At 39.4% G+C, this 26,740-nt stretch overlaps 1 protein-coding gene across 4 annotated transcripts in view; it reads left to right on the forward strand.

Moving 5' to 3' along the window:
* The first annotated feature begins 8,233 nt into the window (after positions 1-8,233).
* The window catches only part of RANBP3L (RAN binding protein 3 like), a 30,896-nt gene continuing 12,389 nt past the window's right edge, over positions 8,234-26,740 (forward strand). For all 4 annotated transcript variants that reach the window (XM_048292128.1, XM_048292130.1, XM_048292132.1 and 1 more), the window contains exons 1-9: positions 8,234-8,687; positions 17,968-18,026; positions 18,287-18,323; positions 18,923-19,000; positions 20,032-20,106; positions 21,898-21,972; positions 22,619-22,743; positions 23,255-23,358; positions 25,978-26,098. In XM_048292128.1, the coding sequence (XP_048148085.1) occupies positions 8,435-8,687; positions 17,968-18,026; positions 18,287-18,323; positions 18,923-19,000; positions 20,032-20,106; positions 21,898-21,972; positions 22,619-22,743; positions 23,255-23,358; positions 25,978-26,098 (927 nt within the window). In that variant the 5' untranslated portion in view covers positions 8,234-8,434. The remainder of the gene's footprint in view (positions 8,688-17,967; positions 18,027-18,286; positions 18,324-18,922; positions 19,001-20,031; positions 20,107-21,897; positions 21,973-22,618; positions 22,744-23,254; positions 23,359-25,977; positions 26,099-26,740) is intronic.

The raw sequence follows: 26,740 nt of genomic DNA on the forward strand, positions 1-26,740 counted from the left end.
CTTTGAGTATCAGCTTCCAATGAACTCCAAAGGGTTCAGACTCCAAAAATATTAAAATATGTTTTGATATGAATATGAATTCCATATAAGGAAACCTAGTCCACAGAATAAGCCTGGATAATTTAATGAGACAGGAAGTAATAAAAAAACAGTGACTGGATTGTGTATGCCTGTTTTATACTAAAAGGACTATACACTTAATCTCTATTTAAGCAAGGTGAAAGAGTGACATAAATGTTTCATATCACAAAACTGTCAGGTTGCCTGCTTCAAGGAATTAGAGCTTAGTATGTTTAATAGGATTTATTAAGGGTTTGAACAGTCTCGTGTTGAAATAAAAAGTATTTCCCAGACTTCATAAAGTTTATATGGTTCTGGCCTTTAGATGCCTCAAGTTCTAGTCATAATTTTTGTGAAACATGTTGACCATGGCTAGCTAACTGATTTCATGTACTGTGTTACCGACAGACAATTCTGCTTAAAAAAATTACTAATTAATCACCTTTGAAGCGGGGAGGTGTTTTGCCAACACTCTTAGAGAAATACTGTTTCATTTAGTTAGGCTCTTTGTTATATTGTAGAATTAAGGCTTTGTTTTTACCCAGGTTTTGTAGCATAGCATCAGATTTGGCCAGAGACACTATATATTTTTGGTTTGATCATACCAAGTTTGACTTAATTGCAGCAGTAGAAAGGGACCTTACAGTTATGTTCCTCTCCCAATTCTTAGGTAAATGAGAATTGAGTTGAAGAATGTGATTTCCTTCCCAGCAGGGGAAAAATACTACTTTTAGCCATTTGAATAGTTACAGTGATACAACTTTTGCACTCAGAAAAGGACTAAAGAATTTCCTCTGCATGTCTCCAGAAGCAAAAGAAGTGAGAAGGGATTGTTCTGCATGCAATTAAACACTAATGAGTCCTAACAGCTGAAGCAGCTTTTCCTATTCATTGATTTACAGATTAATACAGATTATTGCTAAAAGGGGTAATCCTGAACATTTCATGACCTCCTGCATAGTTCAGGCAAAGAATTTCAGTTATTCTTGCCCTGTGCTCTGGGAAGTCACTTTGTACTTGCAAAGAACCAAAAGAAAACACATAAAAATGTATTATTATGGGACCACAAGCAACTGAATGATTCTTACAATTCAGTCATCTAATTTGCAAATGTTTGAAAGATAAACCAATGGATAATAAAACCTAGTTTTGCCTGAAGTCTGAAGTAGTCATCAAAAATGTCTGTTCTACTGCACAATAATCTGTTGACAGCTCTTGCTAACTGAGTTGCCAAATGCAAACCCTTCCAGGACCAAAAAGGCCTGCAGCTTTTTTTGGTTGGTTGGTTGGTAGGGGTTTTTTTGGGTTTGTTTGTTTTGTTTTGTTTTGTTTTGTTTTGTTTTGTTTTCCCCAACAAATATGAAGAGTGTAATTGTCTTTCATCTGATGGGTGGGAATCTTTTGGGAAATTGCTCCTCTGACATAACACCATAGTACAATAGAAAACAATTTTTCTATCAAAATCATCCATTTGCTCTTGTCCTGACAGATAACCGAAGTGATAGGGATCCTACTCTCTAATTCTTGTCCTTAAAATATCTGCATTTTCAAGGCATAATTGTATTAGTAGCATAACTTCATCCATTATTAACCAGCATTATTTTTTGTGATGCTAAACTAAATTTTCTTGCCTATTAGCATTTACTCAAATGCTACACACAGCTTGGCGTCCTCAGAAAAGTTGCTGAGGGTGCCCTCTACACCACTGTTCAAGCTGCTAACAAAGATGTGAAACATTGCTGATGGAAGAAGGGAAAACACAAACCATTGGTAGAGAAGAAGCAAACCTACTGCAAAGAGTGTAGTGGTTTCAGTTTAAGACACATTCTTCATAATATGCGTCGTTAAACCTAAGTGGCCTGTTAATCAGTGAATTTTCTGCCACTCAAAAGCAGCTTTGCACTACAAAAAAAAATTTTACAGATATTTGAAATATTTGAAACACATATATAAATTACAGCACAAAAATGAGATTTATATGTAAGTCTCGTAGACCATTGTGCTTCTGTATTTGATTACAGATCTGATGGTAATGAGTCCATTTCCTATCCCAGGAGGAATGAGAGTTCAATGCCAACAGAGAATATAATGGAAACTCAGTGAAAAAGGGGTGTATTAAGACTCAGACACCAAAAGAGAATACAGTATTTGTTAAAAGCAAGGCAAAAAACCCCCAGTTATTCCTAAGCAAAAGCAGGTTTTCATTACAACTTTCAAGGCCTTAAGCTTCTGTGCACCACAAGACCTAATGGCACGTTCATTTCTTTTGTTTTAATGAGTAATATCTTGCTTTCCTAGCTGTCTCTTCTTCATTCCTTTTCATTCTTTCAGTTCCATCTCTCTACTAGCTCCTAGAGAAATCTTTGAGGTGGCTGTTAAAATGGCTTGAGATCAGCAGATAGAGCAGACAGAGGACCTTTTCCTGTCCTCTCCTTCTCTTGAAGAGCAAACAAGACAGTCCATGCTCTGATCCTGTCCTGCTGAGCACAGCAGGAGTATATTTATGTCCTAGTTCTCCTTCAATTTTCTTTCAATAATTATACGAGGCAGGTTAATTAAAACCAAGCCTTTTGTACATAGCATTAAGTAATGTCAATGATGTCCAAGCATATCTATTACAGAAACACTGGAAAGTTGCCAGGATATCACATGGAGCTAATTTAATGTGTCACTTACAGAGAACGAGTAGTATTGTCATAGCAACAATGCAGCACAGTATCAGATTTGACATTTTGCAATGCCATGATGCTGTTAATACCCTGTGAAACACATCAGTTGGATAGGGAAGGTAGTTGAAGAATAACAAGAAGTTATTCTTTACACCTGTGTATTTTTTGAATACAAAGATATTCCAAATGACTAACAAATAATAAAAAAAAAGCCTCAGAAGGAGGCCCGTCTACTGTCTTTTATAATAAGTGGTGGCAAGAATTTTAATGTATATGAAAAGCAGGTATGATTCTACAAATACTTAAAGCTTTTGGCTTTTAATGTATTTATTTTTATGCACAAGCTATAGTAAAGTATTCCACAGATTTCAGAGGGACAGTTCTCTCAGTGTGGACTATACAAGAAATTACTCATCTTTCTCACTTGGAAGTTTTCTGAAGGGAATCCTTGAGAGTCCATGCTCCTTCCACAGTCAGTGGAGGGACGGTGTCTGTCCAGAGGCAGCTCAGATCACTGGAATCACTCAGATCACAGTAGCAAAACAGTTGCATCCTGCAGATAAATTTTGCCTTAAACAAGCTGGTTTTGAACTAAAAGACAAGCTGCCATTAAGCAATAGATCCTGCAGAGGCAGGGTAGAGGTTTTTTCTCTGCTGGTCTCTTTCCCACACCGTGATCCACCACTGTGCCGACGCACAACTCAGGAATTTTACTCAGGAGCTTTGTCCAGGCACACACAGATGCACAGACAGTCACACTCTCACCCCCTCCTCTTGGTGCTGCCACTCTTCTAGAATCTTCCAGAAATAAGACTCTGCATGGCCAGAACTCCTGGTGGAGTTCTGGGGCATTTATGGGGAGAACCAGGGTTATAAAACCCCAATTTCCAATCTGTATCTGGGTCCCCACCCCCAATAGACCAGGGCTGAATATCACAACCACACACCACGATCACCCACAAACGACTGGAGCCATGGGTAGGGATATCTCTTCCCTTCTCTCTCTTTCCCTCTTTTTCTCTTTCCAATTTTCCTCTTTTAGGGTGATCACACCCTCCAGAACAGCTATATGCCCCTTTCTATTTTTTCCAGTTATGATTTCAATGGAGTTGTTCATTGTTATATCAGTTATTCAATGCTGTTTTGCTTTAATACACCCCAAAGGATCTGTTAACAAGGAACCTGGTTGCCCTGCCTTGGAGGCAAATCTCAGCAGTCACCCTCTCTGAGGTACAGAGTAGAAGCAGAGCAATGGGTCTCTTAATTTAGATGCCTGACTTGGGTGTCTAAAATTAGAAAGGTGTAACTTCAGCAAACAGGGATTTGGATACAGGAAACAGGAATGTGTTTTCCTGGAGGCCTTAACATATCTTACAGTATTTGTTGACGATTCTTTTTTTAATTCCTGTTTGAAATCCAGAAATGTCAGAAGTATTTTTCTAGGTTTTTACTGTGTTGAATGACTTGTTGAATACTCACTCATGATGTACTCCAAAGTGTTAGGTCAAAGTAAGTACTGTTCTCTTGCAAATTGCCATGAATGATTTAAAATAAAGGTCCAAATAATTCAAATTTAATCATAGAATTAGGCTCTGGAGTAACAGTTGTTCTGTACATGTGTGTTTGCATTAATGATATGGGCCTTACATATTTCAGATAAAGTTTTACAAGTCTTTTGATTTAGTACTGCATCGTCCTGATTAAATAGTTGCATACTCTACAATACAGAGCTCATGTAGAATGAGTCAAAAATTGGCTGGTGTTGCTCAAAAAGTAGCTGTCTTTGGGGAAGTCATCTTTGGGAAAATCACCAGTGAACATGTCTGGGTTTTCTAGAGATTGGAAGCCTGCAGCTGTTCTGCATTTACACCAACAGTGTACAGATGGCATAATGATTTTGGAGTGGGTTGTCTAGCTGGCTTTGTGACTCAGGCTTATTTAAAGAATAAATGCTATAACAAGGAAACATACAGCGTTAAAAATCTAGCAGTGGGAGCTTGTGCATCTGCTGAGAGTGGAGAAATGTATTGGGAACAGCCCTGCCTCTGGGAGGACTATGTGTGCACTTATGTGCACTTGAGTGCAGTGTTACAGCAGCATTGCTCTCCTGACCTGCAGGTTCAGAGGATGTGCTGTGGGGAAATACAGGTTTTGTCTGCTTAGATTTTCATGCCATGAAAATAGATCATATAGGGTGTAGAGAGTGTGAAGAAAGGCATTTAAAGAACAATATAACCATCAGGCATAGGCATCATGAGTTCACAGAGGGAAATTTATGGTCATTTAATTTGGTGTCTTTCTAAAAGAAGTTCACCTGTGTAGTGGGTGGAGGGAAGGCAGTGGATGTAGTTTTTCTGGGTTTTAGTAAGGCTTTGGATACTGTCCTTCACAGCATCCTACTGGGCGAGCTGTCCAGCAGTGGGATGAGCAGGTTCACGGCGTGCCAAGTGAAGAACAGGCTGGATGGTAGGGCTATGTTTTGGATTTGTGCTGAACACAGGGCAGATAATATAGAGATGTTTTTGTTATTGCTGATCAGAGCTTACACAGAGCCAAGGCCTTTTCTGCTTTTGTACTGCGATGCTGGCAGGGAGGCTGGGAGGGCCTGGGAGGTTGGGGGGAGACAAAAAATGGACAGGTGGACCCAAATTGACCAAAGAGGTATTCCAGACCATATGACATCATACTCAGGATATAAAGTGTGGGGAAGAAGAAGAGGGGGGGATTATTTGGAGTGATGGGGTCTGTCTTACCAAGTCATTGTTACATTTGATGAGACCCTGCTCTTCTGGAGATGGCTGAACAGCTGCCTGCCCATGGGAAGTGGTGACTTAATTCCTTGTTTTGCTTTGCTTTTGCTTTCCTTATTATACTTTCTTTATCTCAACCCATGAGTTTTGTAGCTTTTACCATTCCAATTCTCTCCCTGATCCTGGGGAATGGGGGACAGAGTGAGAGGCTGCTTGGGGCCTGGTTGTTGGCTGGGGTTAAACTACAACAGCACTGTTATCAAGTTTGATATGAATTATATTCCCTCCTAAAATTTTAATAAGTGGAGAGTGCTCACATCAAGGGTTTGGTTGAGTGATTAATGTATCTGTAAATTAAAATGAATGTATTGTGCTTGCTTTATTCATGTTAAATAAGGAATTCTCAGATGTTATTTTTGGATAAATAGGAGTAATGTGAGTGCATCATGCTGGCATTCCCAAAACCTGTGCTGTCCTTGGAGGTTCTGTTGATAGAAACAGGTCTGCAGGGAAGATTGCCAGAGATATCCACGACAGCAGGACACATGCAGGCATTTTCAGGATTTTGTCAGAACACTAGTTGCAAATGCTTGGTTTTGTTTATCATAATTGAGTGTTCACAAAAGTGTTAGACTCATAATTAAATTATAATGACTTTGATCTAGGGTTCATAGTTACTTTGCCTATCAAAGAACCTTGCACCATTTGGAGCTTGAACTAATAAGGAATTTATCTTGTGACCTAGCCAGGAGTAGACCCAGATAACTACTCTGCTTTTTACTTTTCTCTCTCTTATCCAAAATTAATTTCATCATGATGTAATGGAAAAACTACTTATGGAGAAGTCAACTGTTGGTTAATTTCCATATTCATAGTTGAAATGTCAAAATAATAGGTATGTGTGTTTTGTGATTTTCATATTATTTTGCCTTTGTTTTACTTTTAGTTTACAGTTTCAGATGATGTTGTGCACTTACTTGGCTGTCACAGTGTATTAAATTAAATTTAACTGAGATTTAAATTCATATTAAATTAAATTAAATTAAATATTTTATTATTTAAAGAACTTGGCAAGGAAAATGAATACAGTATTAGGGCAAGGATATAAGAATGGTGATGCTGAATTGCACCACAGGATCCTCTCTTGAGCAGGGGCTAGCAAGGGATGCTGAGGCCGAGAACAGGATAGGATAATGTGATTTTTCCACAGAATACTTTCTCTTTCTCCAGCAGCTGTTATTACGGTATCTATTGATCCCCCATGACTCTATAAAGACTGTCATAGGGAGTTAAAAAGGTTAATTTCAAATGTCTATATCTGTTGTCAGACAGTGCAGCTGGTTTCACTGGAGAAATAGACATAGCTCTGTGCCATTACCTTTTCTGCAACTGCCCATGGGCCACCTCCTTCTGGAGCAGGGTGTTTGTGAATTCAAAAGGAATAATGACTGAAAAATTTTGAACAGTGATCTCAGAAGATGACTAGAATATATGACAAAAGTATAAAACAATGAAATGTTGTTCGGAAGCTAGAATAGGACTGTTGCACGTAATAGCAACAAGGCAGTATTCAACTTAAACTGAAAACTTGCAAAGCAAAAATTGCAAACTTCATGCAGTACTGTGACTGTGGAACGTGATGACAAAGTGCACACCTCAAATCAAGGACATATTAAGGCTTATACAGAGGTAGCATATACAATTGGAGGTCACAAAAATACCAAGTTATAACAGTTAAGGCTGAGGGTTCTGCACCCCAAATGCTATGTTCAGTTTTGGGACTCTCACTACAAGACAATGAGGTGCTGGAGCATGTCCAGAGAAGGAGATTGTAGCCAGGTGGAGCTTGGCCTCTTCTTCAAGGTAACAAGCAAAAAGACAAGAGGAAATGGCCTCAAGTTGCTCCAGGAAAGATTTAGATTGTATATTAGGGAAAATTCCTTCACCAAAAGGGTTGTCAGGCACTGGAAAAGGCTGCTGAAGGAAGTCGTGGAGTCACCACTCCTGAAGATGTTTAAAAGATGTATAGATGTGGTACTTGGGGTAGTGGGTTTAGTGGGGGACTTGGCAGCGCTGAGTTAGGGGTTGGAGTTTGATCTTAGACGTCTTTTCCAGTCTAAAAGTTTCTCTGATTCTACTGCAGAAGAGTTAAATGGTACACTTCAGAAATTATGCCAACACACATTGGGGCTCTAATGAGGGAAAGTCACTGAGCATCTGTGTGCTCTTGGACTTCTTGCATCTTTTTTCTCTGAAACATCTGATATTGGCTGTGCGAAGACACTAGATTAGACTAGACGTATGATTTTCATGAACTTACAGCAAATTCCTGCCTTTTTGTCTTGAACTGTTATGATTACAGGCAGTTTGACACCAGGCCAGCAATATATAATGGCCTGAAATCGCTTACACTTGAAGAATTTGGGGCTGTTGCCATTTAAGAGAACAGCAGGAGGCACGGGCGAAGCTTTAGAACTTGCAGCACAGCGCGTCTGGAAGGAGGGATCGAAACACCTATTTGTGCAGACGCTGCACTTGGTTCACGTCAGCCTGGAAACAATCACAGTGCTCTGCTGCCTTGCTTGATATTTCAGCTTCTTTTTGAAAACAAAAAGCCAAAAAAACCCCATAGCGGGCACAGGAGCCCACCCGTGACGGAGCAGCTCGCAGCCCGCCCTCTCTCCCTCCCCACGTTCCCGTGCTCGGCTTTTCATGTCCCCTCCCATGGCCCGCCCCTCGGGCGAGGAGCCGGCCCCGGCCCCATCCCCGAGCTGTCCCCGCCGGCCGCCGCCGCCGCTCCATCCCTGCCTGGCTGCGGGAAGCGCCGCCCGGAGCCCGGGCTGGCTGGCTCGAAGGGTGGCAGGTTTCTAGACCCAGCTACGGCGTATATAACATATATGATCACATATAGAGAGAGATAGATGTATATAAAAGGGTACTTAGGCTGACCTCATAATGAGAAACGAGCCAATTCCTGCTTGCAAAGGGAATGTTTTCTGTGCAGGCACGCGGTGCTCCTGTGCTGACTGTGAACTCTCAGTCAGACCCCGGCGGGGCGCGAAGGTGCCCGACCTCCCCAAAAGAAGAGACTGGCCCGGTGGTCCCTGGCCTATGCACCAAGCTGCTCACCTGCAAGAACAGACCATGCTCAGGCCCTGCCGGGTCTCCCGTGGCAGCATATTAGATCCCAAGGAGGAATGCTTTACAGGTAGGTTTTGTTAGCTATTATCTTTTGCATGTCTCTTTCCCGGGGAATGGGATAAACACAAAGGATGTGCCTGGTTAGTAACAGTGTTGTGCATAATGCAAAACAACAGCTTGGCTGGCTGTGCATTTTTATTGCATCGTTTTTACTGGTAATCTGTCGGAAATCTCCAAGTTGTATTTCACTTGAGGAAAGGACACTATCAGATGTGTCTTTGCAGTCTCTCTATGTTTCTGACAGTGTTAACTCCCTGCCATTTGAGCTTTCTGCTGGCTTCCTAAATGCTGGGCCTGGCAATGGGTGGGAATAGCACTTGCATTCCTGGCCATACCTGGAAGCAACACTCGTTTTCCAGGACATTCATGCCCTGACGTGGCCTGCACCTTGAGAGCAAAACTGTCCTGCTCTAGCTCCTCAGATAGATGCCTGACTACAGAGGTGGACAGTAAAATCCCTTATTGAGGTAGCGAGTTGAGCTATGAATTAAGAGTGATTTATCAGTATCATTAAAAACTGATGAGGATGCATAATGAAACAAGCGCTAACATTAAGGACATTTTGCAGATGATGCCACCAGCCATTTTTTACTACAGGGGTTGATAATGAACCCAGATTACCTAGAGGAAATGAGCACTGTCAAGGTCTAAGCCTGATACTATGACTGATAGATTTTAGAGCAGTTGGGCCAATTTATCGGTGACCAGCCTTTCAGGTGACAACCTTTTCAGCCTGTGCTTAATATTGAGCACACAGTCCAGTTTAGTCCCTGAAATTTAAGGGTGCGTGAGTGTTGTTAGATCATGACCTTAATACCTGTATAGTTCAATTCCCGCACAAAGCCCCTGAGGGTTACTTCTATGCTACCTCATAGGGATTTATGAAATTTAAATTTGGTACAACGCCCTGAAAAGGATAACATTTTTTATGCCTATGAATTTTATTGCCCTTGCATAGGGTATTTTACAGGCTTTTACAACAGATAAGACTTCTTAGTCAGAAGTTTCAGTGTTTCTAAAATGATTTTTTGTTTATACTCTTTGTCACAGTCCTGCTGCTCTAGTGATACAGTTACTTCTGGTATTGTATCATTTCTATTACACTCCAGTGATGAAACTCTCAAAAATATTTTCTTCACTCTAATCTTTGAAATAAAGCCAACTGGGTTACATTTCTCTCAGAAATTATGTTATAGTATTTCTGAGATAGGGTGATTTTTATTGCTGTTTTAAAGCCTGTTTATGTTTTGCCCATATAAAGATGAGGACTGTGCTCTACAAAGGTGAGTGAGTGTGTCATATGCTGTATTTATAGACACTTCCACAGGCTGTCAGCTGAGTTGCCATGGCTGAAGAGATGTTAAATTTTAAATCTCATATCTTATGTGGAATGCTATAAACCACAGTGGGAGCTAGGAGTATTAGATGGAATTTTTTGGATAGAAGAACCCATTCCACCCTGATCCCTATCTGTGTTTAGAATCTGTAGCATCGAGAAGAGTGACTTAAGAGAGGGTGAACATGTCTTAAAATGTTAAGAGTCTGATTATGCAGGACTGTGCCTGCATGAAGAATCCTTGGTCTCATAACTGGTGTCACTGATGACAGGGAAATTATTTATGTGGGTTATGAACTATTTGTATAACAAAGAGTGTACAGTATTGGAGTCCGAACAATGTGGTAAAGCTGTCCTAGGAAAAATTCCTTCAGAAATTTTATTTTGCAATAGTCAATTAGATGACTTTTTTCTTTCTGAGTGCAATGAAACAGAAACTCCCTTCTTTGATGATGTACTCTCTGCTGATCCAAACAAGGAGGTGTGAAATTATTTATTGGTTCCTCAACCTGTGTTTACAGGACGCTGTCTGAACCCAAGATAAGTGATGGGCACCTCATGTTTAGTACACGGTGTTTATACAGCACACAGTGCTGTGTCCAGCAGTCTCTTCGTGGGCCACAGTCACTTCTGCAGCAAGCACAGCCAGTGGCCAAATATCAGTGATACATGTTTAAGTTCTCTAGAAATAAAATTCTCAACAATGGGTGGTTTCTTTTTTTTCAAATAATAAAAACTTTGTCAAAGATTTCATCTCAATAGGTTGAAGTATTTTTTCACATAAAACACTTCAGCATGGTTTTGGACCAACTATTTAGAAAAATTTCTATTGAACATATTTGGAAAATCAGAATTTGTGGGAAATTGTTGCAAATTTATTGATTCACTGACATTTAGAAGAGTATTATAAAAGAAAAAAATCCATTAGCATTCACATTTGGAATTACAACTAAGACACTGGACGTGCATGTTGCTGTGTAGCAACATGCTCGTACCCTTTGTGTATGGAAAACTCTTCTGGTTAACATTGGAGATTTGACCAGATTAGAACTTCATTTGATTTATGACCCTATTTTATTTTCTCATTTTGTTTTGAGTGTTTACAGATTAAATAAAATGCGTTATGTACATATAATTAGATGCAAATGAATGAATTAATCTTACATTTCAATGTCTTAGCAAAAAAAAAAAAGAAAAAGTAACTTTCTTTGGAAAATCCCCAGTCTTGTCATTAAAACTGATCAAAAGTATGGAGGGTAATAAATGAGAATCTGAAAGTAGGTTTCCAGGTCCATATTTAGAGCTTTAATTAGTGACCTGGTTTTCAAAGGTGCTGAGCAGCTGTGTATGTGAATTCCACCAGAACACTCAGCTGCCCAGTGCTTCCAGAAACACACCCGTTACTCAGGATCAGCAATGGGAAATTTTATAAACCCTTTCCCAAAATTATTTTAAGTTGATCCATTTTATTAGGTTGGTTACATGAAGTACTGTTGTAGGACATCCACATTTTGGCTCATGTCATCTGTCATAGATATCTAAGTTTTGGCAGAGGAAAGCCTGGCTTATGTAGTGAGGTCGCTGAGGGACCCAAGATGTTGGCTGGCAGCATTGTGGCACTTTCTCTTGGCTGTGAACTGACTCTATTTTATGTTGTGAAGTTCAGTGAGTATTTTTTAAACAGAAACTGTGGTTTTGTTGCAGGTTTGGAAAATCCTGTTCTTAGCCAGAAGGTTTTTGTTATTTTCCACCGCATTTTAGATTAAAATGGTCTATCACCGGAAATACTGACAGATGTCTTTTTGTGTCAAAAGCCAGAAACAATATTTAAACATGATCTAAACAAGTTTAGAGAGCAAAGTATTTTGTTAATTTATCTTATTTCTTGTTTGCACTATATGTATTTCTCTTCTGCCTCCTGCAGTTTTGCAAAGTAGTTGGTAGTTTCTATGTTTTTGCAGCATTTTGAACAAAAATTGGTCTTACTATTCCATAGTTTAACTCCGGTGCTCCTTGAGGCCGCTAATTTACACATCATCACCTAGCAGAGTGCAAATAATTTTTTACTAATTTCTTTTATCAGTGGTTTTCTCAATCCATGTCTCCTGCTTAAATGCTAGTCCATTGTTGCTTTCTTTTTCTCCATGTATATTGCCAAAAATACCACAGAATTTGTCTTAGAGGTTTTTCGAGTAACAGCTCTACACAGTGTATATTCATTAGTCAAAGCTTTCCCTTGTGGTTTGGTTTTTTTTTTTTACTATTTTAGAGATATAAAACTACTTCTGGGGATGTAGCAACCAAAGTTACATTAAATCTACTTTTCTTCTCCACATCTTCCCAAATTACATGTTTTCATTGAGCTAATTTAGATGTGAAACAATCAAAATGGCAGTTGTATGTGCAAGGATTTGTTATTATTGATTAACTTTGGTTAGAGTTCTGTGGGAACCAGCAATCTAAGCTGTAATATCAAAATACAGCAGTGTTTCTGCTTCTGTTTTAAAAATTATAGCAGTAACATGCAAAGCTACCAAAATATGCTATAGCATATTAGAGCACAGAGACTTCATAATTCTATGTCATGGCTTCATTGTTTGATAGGATGAAATTCTAAGCTGATTATAAATTTTCATGTAGTCTTTGTGTGTTGTGTAGCACTTCCTAGGATGTTGTGAAGGAAAGCTGGATGTAGTTAAAGGTTTTGTAACTCAGTGACATTATTTGGACATCATACAATTTTCAAGTATCATGTTCTGTTTGAGAAAAATTATTTCTGATTAAGATGGGTGTTTCTGTTTGGTTTTGGTTTTGTGCAGGTTTTTTTTCCTTTTTGCTTGTTTGTTTTGTTTTGTTTATTTAATGTTGTGGTATGTTGACCCTGGCTGCTTTCTAGGTGCCCACCAAAACCACTCATTCACTTCCCTCCTCAGCTGGACAGGGGAGAGAAAATTATGGAAGGCTCATGGGTTGAAATAAGGACAGGGAGAGAACACTCAGCAATTACCATCACAGACAAAACAGACTCGACTTGGGGGAATCAGTTTAGTTTAATACCAATCAAATTAGAATATGGTAGTGAGAACTAAACCTAAATCTTAAAAAAACCCCCTCTTCCCACCCACTTCTCCCTTCTTCACAGCCTTAACTTCACTCCCTCCTTTCTCTATCTCCTCTTGCTGAGCAGAGCAGGGGCATGGGGAATGGGAGTTGTGGTCAGTTCATCACACGTCGTCTCTGCCACTTCTTCCTCCTTATGGGGAGGACTCCTCACACTCTTCCCCTGCTCCAGTGTGGGGTCTCTCCCATGGGAGACAGTCCTCTATGAACTTCTACGACTTGAGTCCCTACCACAGTCTGTTGTTCTCCATTAATTCATCCAGTGTGGGTCCCCAATGGGCTCACAAGTCCTGCCAGCAAGCCTGCTCCAGTGTGGGCTCCTCTCTGCACAGGCCACAGGTCCTGCCAGGAGCCTGCTCTAGCACAGGCTTCCCATGGGGTCACAGCCTCCTTTGATGGCATCCCCCTGCTCCTGTTTGGGGTCCTTCAGGGGCTGCAGGTGACTCTCTGTTCCCCCATGGACCTCCAAGGGCTGCAGGGGCACAGCTGCCACCATTCACCTTCTTTCTCTCCTCCTTCACTGACCTTGGTGTCTGCAGAGCTGTTCCTCTCTCACATTCTCACTCCTCTCTCACAGCTGCGATTGCCCTTGTGTAGTATTTTTTTCCCCTTCTGAAATCCATTATCCCCAGAGGTGCTTCCACTGTTGCTGGTGGGCTCAGCCTTGCCAAGCAGCTGGTCTGTCTTTATATAAAAAAATGTGAAAGTTTTTGCTACGGCTATGAATTAAAGCATTTTCAGACTTCTGGCCAGTTTGGTAATGGTGAAGATGCAACAGATTTATTTTTTTTTTAATTGAAAATATAAAAATTATCTATTTCAACATCAGAAATAAAAAACTTTTATTGAGACCACAATTCCTATCTTACCTTCTGAAAGATCTGAGGGGTTTTTTTGGCATCTCTTTGAGAGGAATAGAGACAAAATACTGTGACCACTTTTGACATGATTTCAGGCATAGGATTGCCTGAAAAGTAGAAACAGATATGGGCTTATATTCTCTCCACTGTGTCCTTAGCCCTCAAAGGTTAAGGATCATTTATGTGTCTTTAGGGCAAGATGGAAAAATAGTAATAATAACTCTAAAATTTTCCAAACCATCAGTGTCCCACTTATTTTTTTAATGTATGTATTTTGTAAAGTCTCAATAGCTTTAGAAAAAGCAATAGCAATGGAAGTGAAGAGTGGCATGTCACAGCAAAGACAGAGGGACCATTACATCTCATGGACAATGCTGGCTTTTGGGATACAAGCAAATCAAAAAAACATACAAAAACCCAGTTTTACGTTATTTCTTGTATGTTATCCTGGCAAGTGCTTCCAAGGCATCAGCCAGCAGTTACTTTTCCCAAAATGCTCTTTCAAATAGAATGCAGTCTCTATCCTGTGTGCAGGCACCAACCTGGGTGCCTTCCATGTCAGGTACCTGAGGTATGAGCACATTTGATAGTGCTTCTGTGCAGGACAGGAGGCTGGAGCCAGGAGACCCTCCAGGTGAGATCTCAGACAAAGGAACTGGATGTTCCTAATGCATTTTCCAGGCAAGGGCCTGTTTTGATCTTTGAATATAGTGAACATTAAGCCAACACATTTCTAATTCAACAGCTTCAGGGGAACTGTAGCAAGGAAAAAGAGAGCCCGATCTGTGGTGATTATTCATGGGCAGACAGACAGGTTCTGTGTCTGGACTCTTGGCTGAGGCTGGTGGATTATTCCAGTCCCTGCAGCCAGAGGCAGCTCATTTGGCATTATTTTCTGGTAACTTTTCCAACAAACTCTTTTATCCACAAGTGCCAAGCTGCTGAGGACTGGAGTGGCCCAGTCTGAACCAGGCACTAGCCAGCCCGTGTCTGTCTGTGTCCTGGTAGTGATGATAAGGGGGAATGGCTCCGGCCCACCTGCTCCTGTTCCTCTGTCTGCATCTGCCATTCCTCTTGGCTGCTGCTGCCTGTTCCTGGGACAGAGTCTGGCACTGTGTGGCTGGGTGCCCCCAGTGCTGCTTGGAGCAGAGGGTGCAGGAGCACTTCTCTTTTGCCCAGAACAGCCACCCTGGCAGTGGCAGACTTTGTGCAGAAAATGAAGGGGAGAGATGCAGAGGTACTGACCAGTGTTAAAATTATCACGTCAACATGACTGTGGTAACTCCTTGATGGCCTTGTGTTACATCCACAGTAAGTTCTGGGTGTCTTTTTATGTGGGCATCAGCTCCAGATATTTTGTGCCTGAATATCTGAGAAGCTGACAATGTAAATGGAAATTTATGCTTAGGATACATATATAGTTAACACAAATATATTTTTTAAACCCTGTTATGAAAAGTCTGATTGAGGAGTGAAGATCTTACTGATAAGCTTTGTGGAGTACCCTTCAGGAATTACAAAAAGGTTTTCTTGATTTGAGTAGAAGCATTGGAGAACTGTAAAAACTATAAATAACTGTGGCAACCTCAGAAAACTGACTAAATCTACCGGCAGCTCTTTGGCTCAAGAGCAGTAGGTGGGATATATTCTTTATATTTACTGCAATATTAAAATATGCATATTTATCTTTGAAGGGTGCCATTATACTGTAGCTTCATGTGTTTCTGTTGGTAATCAACCACTTATGGTTTTTTCTTCAGGAACTTCTGGGTTTTAAGATATTATTGGAATCTTCTTGCTGTTTCAGACGTAGTGAGCATTTTTAATTCCTTCAAATCCCCTAGCTCTCACAAAAGTTAATTCTGATAGAAAGCCAGTTCCTTTTTTGCAGCAGTTCACCCTTTGCTAATTCTGTTCTTTGGAGTAGAAAATGTACCTTTAAAAATACTGCAAGCTTCTGAGCTTGAGGATTACTGGGAATATGAAGGTTTCTACAGTCACTCTTTACTATTTGTATTTTTCCTTAATTCAATAAGAATGGCAGTTTAAGGGAACAGAAAAAAGCCTATTTTCTTAAAAAAATCATATTTAAGTGAAATACTATTGTTAATGTGTGCCACTTCCCTCTAGTGAATAGAAGTGGAATTGCTCCATCTCATGCCACGCCATTGAGCCCCTAGCTGCAACCAGGTTACGGAATTTTTCTTCAAATTTCAATAACAGAGTTGGCTTTTCTGCAATGGAAAACAATGTGAACTTTTTTCTGCTTTTTCTATTAAGGAAGAACTAGGCTTTCACTGCAAAGCATGCTAGATTTGCTAAATCTTGTCCTTTGCACACACATAATGCCCAAGTAAATATAAAATTAACAACAGCAAAACTGTATAGTTATTACTCCTGTTTCTGTATATCCCTGAGTTTGAGTAATAGTTTCATGCTCCTTGTCCCTGTTTGCATACATGAAGCATTTATTTTAACAATGTTTACTTTTTCCTTGATAGTTGAATACATTTTTGTGTAGTAATCTTAACTCCTCCATGATGGGCTGATGTTTGCTTTATTAAACCTTTAAGTAATTGATACCAAAGCTTGAGTTGTTTGGTCACAGATAGGTGTGCAATTCTAGATAAAAATATCTAGCCACATATTTTCACTTGGATGTTTTTGTTGAAGAGGTAACAGAGGAAAAGAGTGTTACAAAAATGTTGTGTATGTGGTAAATATTCTGTCAAATGTCAGCCAACAAGGCATCAAGTGTGAGATTTCTCTGGCTAGAGGCCAGTCAAATAGCTCAGCAGTCACCCTAGTCTGTACTCTGTACTTATGAGCCATGGAGAGAAATACATGCATTTAGCTTTCCATTTATCATCTAAAGTACATAGCTAAAATATTCTCATGGTCAGAAGCTGATTGTTTCTATTTACTGCTCATGAAAGATGTATCAAGCTAGCATGAGATGAATCCTGTATGGAGTGGTCTTTAAAAAAGATCTGTTTGTGTCTGCTTCTTTGCTCATTAATTGTGCCATTAATTAGTGTAATAAATGTGCCATTAATCAGTGGTGCTGGTGAAAACAGCTTTTTTCTTGTACGCTGACAACCAAATTTAGTCCATTAGAGTTGCATAGGCTGTGAAGGTCACAAGCCTAACAAAGTAAACAGCTTGAAGAAGTTGTATGACTCGCAGAAGGAGTGAACCTTAAATCAGTATGAAATCTGATGTGAGGCAAATGTATGCAGAAAAATGTTTCATAGAAAAAAAGAGCATAGATCCAAGATATTTTTAGTAATGCCTAAGAGATGCAGAGGTATGCTGAGACTAGAATTTGCTCTGTAGAGCTCTGTATGTTTATTTATTGTCATAAATTTATTTATGACACTCACTACGTCTGAAACAGCAAGAAGATTCCAATAATATCTTAAAACCCAGAAGTTCCTGAAGAAAAAACCATAAGTGGTTGATTACCATTGTCATTTAATTTATTATCATATTACTCACACATTAAAGCTGACACTAGACATCCACCTACCTGAAGCTTAAAGAGCAGAATGTGTGAATGTAGCTGAAAGGCCAAGTGTAACACATTCCCTTGTTTTCCTTCCTTTAGGGATATTTTACATTTCACATCCATGCTCTTTTCTGCTACCCAAAGATGCAATTCACCCTTGTTCTTAAAGGATGGCAGATGTTTTTTGTAATGGCTAAAAGAACTTTTTTTTTTTACCAAAAGAAGTATTAAAAATATGAGGCCAAATCCCATGGCATCTAGTTAGGCAAAACTCACACTCAGATTTGAGGATTATAGCTTTTTTTTTTTTATGTACTGTGCTGTACATCACTGCATCTGTATATTTTCTTCCTTTGTAACAAAAGGATAAATTCCTGTTTGCTATTGCACAGCATTTTCAAAGCTCTGGTTGAGAAATACTATTACAGAATTGTTATTAAAAATTATCTCTCCTCTTTTCCAGAGAAATCAGTGCTTGCCCAGCCAACATTTGTTTTTGAAAAGAAAGACCACTCTTTGAAGGTAAAAAGCCTTTTTTTCCCTTTTTCATTATTGATAAAAAGTGCTGAGAAATAGAGATTCTATACACAGTTATCCTAGTAGTAGTATGAGATTTTAGCCCCAGTTAAGACTTGTAATAAGTGGTCTCAAAATAGAGCAAGGAAGAATAGAAAACAGAAGCAAGACTTAATGCATATATGCTGGATTTTATACTTCGTGTCTCTGTCTAGAAAATGACTCTTCTATTTTCCTTGACCTTTCCATGCTTATTTTTTTTCCAGCGGCCTGCAGAAGACCCAGTTTGCAAAGCTGAAAATGGTAATGACCACCTCCCTGAAACAGCATAATATAACTGGGTTATTCATAGGTCTGCCTGTTGCCTATGGAAACGGTGTTTGGACTCTTTCCATGAGCAGGGGCAAATCCGAGTTACCAGACTAAGATTTTGTGGACTTTAGAGCCACCTACTCTGTCCTAATATGTATGTCCCTCTCTTACCTCAAGAGTTCCTCTACCGCTCATATTTACCAGAAAGACAAACTCCAGAAGCTCTGAAAATTGCCCAAGCATATTCATCAGCTGTATGAACTCCTAACTACCTTTTTCTATTTGCTCAGGCAATGTTATAATGTAGCTCCTCATTCTTAATGGTTTCTGAGCCCATGGGCTGTGAACTGATTTTAAGTGCTTGCTTTAGGTTCCCTGAACTTGGTAGAAATAAAGAAGACTCCCCAGGGCTTTGTGACAGGTGTTGACTGAGATTCCAAAGCCCTCTTGCTCTTAGGTACCACCTTAACGCTGTTCTGTAAGTCACTCCTGGAATTTATTGTGTTCAGGTCTTAATTCTGTATCATAACATCGTGCTGATGCCACCTGCCAACCTGTCCCTGCATAACATCGTATTTTCTTTTCTCCAGATTTCATGAGTTGCTCTAGAAAACGTGCAAGATCATCATCTTTGACTTTGCAGAAGTCTGACTCTCAGTCTAACACTGGTATGACATTTAGCTCTAGTCATGTTTTAATTGTTGTAGTTCTGTATTCTCATCTGGTGAAGGAAAGAATGAATTCTCCTGTCTAAAAAGTGTTTCTGCATTGTAGGCATGCTGCAAGTCATGAAAACTTAAACATTGATACTTGCTGGTAATTTCCAGTAAATACCTTTTTAATTAAAAATATATTATTTTTTCCATACTTACATAATATTACATATAGTGAAAAATCTATAAATTTCATATCATTTTCTTGAATTGCTCACACAGTCAAGGGAGGATGAGGGCTGGAAAGGAATTATACTCTCTGGCTTTTTGAAGAGATCAGTGTCCCCTGGGCAATCTTTTAAAATGTAAAGCAGTTTCCAGAAGGGCCCCCGCTTCTATCCAGCCAAGAGCTGACTGGGAGGGCCCATTAAAGACTGTGTATTGCTTCCATGGGAAATGAACACAAATCACTGAGGCTACTGTGCAGAAGGACTGATCTGTTTTTCACAATATTTATTTAACATGTGGATGGTACCAGAAAGGTACTTCTGAATTGAGGCATTAATATGTGTCCAGTGTATTTTTTTTAATGTAGTCCTGTGACACATCTGAATGTACCTAAGAGGACATAAGATAAGCTAGGTTTGGTTTACTCTGAAAGTTATGCTGGGATAGATATGCTAGAAATTTTAGGGCATGCCTATACCAAAAAATAAAGCAGAATGCAGGAGGAAGCTGGAGTTGATTGCCCACACTGTTTAAGTGATAGGTCCCTCTCTGGTTCTGTTTTGAACCTCTCCACCTGGTGGTCTCCAGGACAGAGCTGCCACAGAGGGGATTAGCTGTGTGCCTGAGCCAGGCTGTGCTGCTTGGCCTGAGAGACCTCCAGGGACCAGCAGCACAACAGTCTGCTTCAGAAAGATGGTAGGTAGCAGATAATAATTTATTCTACTGTCAATGAAAGCATGACATCAGCCTAGCTAACCCTAAAACTGGTCTTTTTTATTCTCCAAACAAGTGATAATTTCAGTCTCTTATTCTTTTAGATACAGCTCTCACTCAGAAAAGAGGGAGATCATCTTCATTTAACATCCTTCCTACTTTCCCTCCCTCCCAGACAGGTAATTAAAAATAAATATTTATGTAGAAAAGCAAGTATTAGCGAAAATAAAGATGCATGCAGAAATGCATTTTGTGCAAGACAGAGCTGAAGTGTGTTGGATTAGTCTGGTATTTAGATGGGAGAAAGGAATGTTTTATAAGGAGGATTGGTAGTTCAATACAAGAAATGTTTTTTGCATTTGTAGTTGGGGAATCCTCTGGGGCAGGGGTGCACTTACAGAGTGTGATACAAGTTATACTTGAAAAAATAAAAGCTACAGTAATTACATGAATATTTTGCTTGCAATTTAATGGTGATTGTTCCTACACGAATATAATTTTCTATCCTATAAGCCTGTTTTCCACCTAACCAGGGACCCAGGGAATATCCTCCCTCCTAGTGCTAGCAGGAACAATGGAGTGGTCTCAAATCCTAGTCTATGTCTCTTACCAGAGACAGGTTCTTGACAGACACTGGCGTAGAGGATTTCTAAACAATGTTAAGAGTTCACAGCACTGTAATAGCAGCAAAACATACTCTTGCAATGAAAAAGTGGTGATTGTAGGTAGTGTATCAGCGTGCCATTTCAGAGGATGTGGTACACGTGTGGCATCCCACCCTTAAGGGGAAGGGAGCACCCAAGATTTGTAGGTGGTCATGGTGGAAAGGAATGACAAAAGTCAGAGGTTCTGCAAAAGCTTACAAAGTTTTACTGGTACATTACACACTTGGCATGAAAACTGGTATAAGTCCGCCCCTGATCTATTATAAGCACATAGAAGTGGGTTTTGGAGGAAGGGGTAAGGTGAAAGGGAAGAGAGAGAATTAAAGAGAAGAGAGAAAGCAAGAAAAAGAGAAAGAGATCACCAGTCCTGATTCCAGCATCAGCATTGTTCTGGCTGAAGGCATGGCCAGGATCCTGGGGCACACACCTGGGCTTCATGGGGTACCCTTACATAGAAAGGTTTCCCCACCCTGGGGATAAGTTTCTCTCTTTCTATGCAAATCAGTTCTCATGTGCAGTTCCTTCTTTCTGGAAATGGGTCAGAGGCTTTGGAGGTCTTGGTTGGTCTTGATGCCCCTACAGTCCATGGCCACATCTTGGCCTCATTCCTGCTGTGCTGAGCCATGTTGCGCTTACAGTTGTCCTGGAAAAGTGCTGCCCTACCTCTGTGTGGCCCCTTCTTCAGCCACATCCTGCACTTTCTCACAGCGCATTACTACCAGCAGTCCTTGGTTGGCTCCACAGCTATCCGGATGTCAGTGAACACACATTACCCTCTCACCTTCTAGGCTTTTACAACATGGTTGCCATCACCTTCTCACTGGTGTTTGATATCTTTATTAAAACAGTGAAAGCATCAATACTGCACTACCATCATTCTAGAAAGTTATGAAGGCGTTTTTAGCAGAACAGGGCAGGGTACATTTACTTATTTATTCCTATATACTTGGATCTCATTTAATAATCTTAAAAAGGCCTAAAAGTCGAACAGATAACATTGCCATTTCAATGATTTCTACAAAACAGGAACACTACTTTTAAAAGCTGAAGAAAGATTTTTCCTTTAAAACATTCATTAATATCCAAAAGACTGTGACAAAGCCAGAAAACCTCTGGTGCTTTCTGTGCCAAAGTCTGTCCAGCTGTTAAAACTGAGATAGTAACAGTTTTCTTGAAGATCTTTTTCAAACGGTTATGTTGGAATATTGTCAAGCACTACCAAAACAGAGAGGAATTACAGAAACATGAATTAATGGTTAAAATTTGGGTTTACTCATTATTCAATTTTAAATTCCTTTTCTGTAGTAAAGAAGAATAACATATTCATGACCTCAGCTCTTCTTCAAAGAAATCCTGACTTCACCAAAAGTACAAGAGAAGGTAACTGTCATTGTAGTATTTAGTTGCTATAGTTCCATAAAGACATTCTTTAGAGATATGGAAAACATAAAAATAGCAGCTCTTTTCCAGAATGAATGATAGGCTAGGTATCTTTATGCAGTTCATAACTTACTCGTTTGACTGTGTAAATGTCCTATGAACTCTGGTCTGAGGATCTACTCTGACTGCTTATTTCCTGAGTGGACTAAATATAACCTTGCATAGTGAAATTTCACATTTTGAGTACCCCTGCTCCTGGAGAAGGTAATGAAGAAACCTCCTGGCATCTGCAGATGCAGAATTAAATCTGAAACGACAGAAGACATATCTAAACAAAGCAATAAATATAAGTATAAAGATATACTTAAATATATAAATATAAATATATTTTGTAAGTACAAAAGAGTATGTTTATGTGTATAACACATTACTTTTTTAATCCTGATAGGGTAACGCATTGGTTTCACTTCAGAGTTGTGTATTTTAGAAACCATTACAATTTTTCAGAATATGAAGCAAGTAAACAACAGCAAATGTTAGTTAAAAATATTTTAAAACTTTCAGTTAAGGAGGCAAGACATATAGGTATGAAATAGATGTGAAGAAAAAGTATATGTTAAAATATTTTGTCTTTGTATTTTGCAAGGATCCTTGTCACCAAGTCAATTGTGGAATGTCATTAGACCTGCCACTTTACAGCCCCCACAAGCCCTGACCTGTCCTGAAATTCCTGTAGTATCTCTAGTGACTAAGAAAGAAGCATGTGTTCAGGTAAAAAGAAAAATAATTTTACTGGACCTCAAATTAAGGAAAAAAACCAACCAAACAAAAACACCCAAAACAACCAAAACCAACAAACCAGTGCTGTTTTAAAGCAATTAATTATTCCACTGTGTGATTTTCAAGAAACTTCCCATATGAGTTTCAGTGGAATTGATGTATCACTGACGTGATTTGAAATGTTAAACTCATACTGTTTGTGTTTGAAAAATCATCTCTTCTCTGCAGGCTGTCTTACCTTTCTGATATCAGGGTTCTATGGGCAAATCAGCTTTGGGTGTTTTGGATTTTGTTTATTTAGAAAGTGAGATTTTAGTATTTTAATTGAGGGCACTGGCTTAGTACACAGCTGGAGGAAGCTCTGCCAACTACCACATCTATATCTGTAACAATCTATATCTGTCTGTCTGTCTATACCTCAGTGACTTTGGATTCTAGCAGATCTGTTAATAGCAGAAAATACAGCAGTTCTAATTAATCCATTTGATTTTATTATTCCTAGCTATCTGAAGACAGCTCTTATTCATCAGCTGAGAATGCAGTAAATTCCAAAACAGCAGTGGGGTCATCTACTACTGTGAGTTTTTCCAGCTCTCAAAAAACGCAGTAAGATTTTATTTATTACATTTCTACATCATTTTGTCACTTGGCTGATGGCATGCCCTTTTGTCCTGCATGTCTAACATGGTACTAAGCCCATGCTATCTGCACCCACACAGGGCTCAGTCGTGTCTTTGTGTGGTGCCAAGATCTTTGTGTGCGGACATGAGCTTCATATACCATAAAAAATGGACTCCTAACTGTAATTAATCTCTGTGGGATAGGCAGTTTCTCACTGGCAACCACCAAGCCAGAAACTATTTTGGTTTGCCATCTCTCTTATGACTGCATGTCTGCTGCATCTCATAAAAAAGATGCAGAGAAGCTCAGGAAATTTCATTCTTTTGAGGAATTACCAATATATGTCAGCATATTGGACATGAGGCATAAATAAAAAAATACAGGATATCTTTGGAAGACCAGGTGAATGCTGCAATTGATGCTCTACTGTCCTTCACAAAGCAGAATTTCTGGCACAAAAAGCTTTCTGTGGTGACTGTGATAGGCTGGCATTTTTGTGCAGCACAGACTTCAGAATTTTTGTATGAGGAAGCTGACTTCCTTGGACTAGGATGTTTCCCCATCATCTCAACACTGTATGTGATGGAAAGAGCCCCATTCTTGGAGATTAATCAAATTCTGACTAAAAGCTTGGAAGGCTTGTGTCATAAGTGACAGAAATACAACAGTGGGAAAACTCAGGCTTGCAGTCATGTGTTCAACTTTGCACAAGATTTGCCTGGAAAACTGAAAGGGTTCAAGGCCAGCACTGGCACTGGTGGCTACTCAGACCTTTCTGGACACACTGAGAAGGCCACTACCTGAATCTATTCCCCTTCCATAATCCCATACCAGTACCTTAACCACATTTCTCCTCCCATTGTTCCTTGTTAGTGATCATTCCCTGATATCAGTGACTGTGTTTTGTATTTCCATGACAATGCCATCCCTGGTACACTTGTCATGCAGCAACATAAGGCTATTGAGGCTATAATAACATTTTAAGGCTGGCACTTCCTGTTAACTTTCTCTTAAAAGAAAGATCCTGCACTGATTAATTTTTCTTACATTTCTGAATATAATCAAAATATTTTCCCACATTTTTTCTTAGAAATTAGCCTCTAGCTCTTGTTTTTTAGCTCTTTTGATGTGCTGTCCTTAAGAAATTGCTACTGGAGCAGCCTAGAAGTAGCAGATGAAATGTCAGCATGGAAATTGATCATAATTCAGTGAATTTTAGTGAGGGGTGTGTTTAAGGTTAAAAAACTCATTAATACGCTTCATATTCCCTGTTCATGGCCCAAAACATTCATAGAAGCTTTCAAGGCTGACAAGTATTTTCTAATTTCTCTTTTTTGCTCCTAGTCTTAGCAACACATCAAGCATGAGAATGTTATGGAATATTTTTCTCATTAAGTGTAAGATTGAGATAGGTGGTACTTGGTAAGCCCTTCATCCTTGAAGAGATTTAAAGCACAGTGTAGTTGTGAACAGAGAAACTGTGTTTTAGAGGCAATCATCAAGGTTCTCCCAACAAGCCCAGCTAATTAACAGGAATATCCTCTGCATGACATATGTTATGTTAAGCTCTTCCAAGGGTGATAAATACTGTGAAAGAAAAGTAAGTGGTGCTGAAGTATGCAGTTTGTGACACAGTATCATGTCGCCTTCCTGCCAAGTCATTCTTCTGGAATAGAAAGTGAAAAGAACTTGCATCGTTTTGCCTATGCCAGCAAGACATGTAGGATTAAGCTCTACAGAAAGCATAAACAACCCATAACCCTTTTGTAAAAAAAACCCAAACAAACGAAAACCAAAACCAAATCAGCAGCAGGAACAACTTCCACATAAAGGAGTTTACAAAGACTTTTGTAGTGACTTTTACAAAAAATGGACCTGTTAATTTAAAGTGGCTATGTAATTAGTAGGTCAAATCACAATTCTACTTATATTAGAGTATTCTTGAGTGTAATCTCCAAAATATAGTTGTCCAGTACCAAAGGATTGCAAATATTTAGTTTTCTTCTCATTTTAAGTATATCTATGGAACAGGTAATTGAGAAATGGGAACACTTTTCTCTCCTGTTTTACTTATACCTCATCTTAAGCCATCTGCTATCATATCTTTATATGTTTTCAGTATTTGTGTGTGTATGTGAACACACTGCTTTCCTGCCCTTCCAAGATGTAAGCAGGATGACCAAGGAGTGCCTGTAAGGCACCGGGGTGTACATTATTCTGCAGGGTACCAGAGCTTCACCAACATGAAAGGATAGCTGTTAATTGTTGGTAGTCCTTTGGAGAAGCAAAAGGAAACAGGGAAATGAAAGTAGCTCATTAAATTTTCTTGAGTAAGACATTTCGCTGAGGAGGAAGTGGCATGTTGTTTTGCTGCTTGTTCTTTGGTCTTAAGGAACATCCTCAATAATTGTAATGAAATACAGTGTGATACTCTTTGTTCCTTTTGTGAAATGTTGCATAGAGAATATTCTCAGATTCTCTTAAAGAATTCGCCCGATTACTTACGTGATTGTTTTTTGCTTTTCTTTAATGTTAGATGTGGTGAATCTTTAAAATGCTTTAAATAGTTCTAAATCACAGTCTTATATTATCTTGTTCCCACAGAAGTCAGTTGCTCAAAGAAAGAAGTGTACAAAACAGCAGCAATTCTGATTTTGTGTTTGGGGAAAACATGGTTGAAAGAGTTTTGGTTGGATCTGCACATGCTGGTAGACTTTTTATCAAGGTTAGTATACTTAAGAGTATAATTATTTTTTCAGATATTGATTCTTTTTAGGTCCTCTTTCTTTTAAAGATGGGAGTAAATATGGTTCAATGACTCTTGAGGAGAAAATATCTAAGAATGTGCTGCTGGAGGTGTAGGCATTCTTACCTTCACCACCTGAGACAGGTTCTTTAATTACTAATGCATACCATTACGCGCTTCTGGTTTGCTCATTTTTTGACTTGAAAAAGTTTTTTACCTAATCCATGTAAAGTGGTACAGCCACAACATAAGATAAAAGAACGTGGGTCCTATTGCTCTAATAACTTCCATCATAACTTTGAAGGGATCAGGTACCTGAAGGGAGCCTAAGAAAGCTGGATAGAGACTATTTACAGGAGCATGGAGTGACAGGAGAAGGGGAAATGGCTTCAAACTGAAGGACAGCAGGTTTAGATTTGATATTTAATAGATAGATAGAAGAAGAAATTCTTCTCTTTGAGGGTGGTGACACCACTGGAACACATCGCCTAGAGATGCTGTGGATGCCTCATCCCTGGAGGTCATCCAGGGTGACCATCCAAGGCCAGGCTGGATGGGACTGTGAGCAGCCTGGTCTAATGAAAAGTGTCCCTGCCCATGGCAGAGGGGCTGGAACCAGAT

This window comes from Corvus hawaiiensis, chromosome Z (genome assembly GCF_020740725.1).
Source record: "Corvus hawaiiensis isolate bCorHaw1 chromosome Z, bCorHaw1.pri.cur, whole genome shotgun sequence".
Classification (NCBI taxonomy): domain Eukaryota; kingdom Metazoa; phylum Chordata; class Aves; order Passeriformes; family Corvidae; genus Corvus; species Corvus hawaiiensis.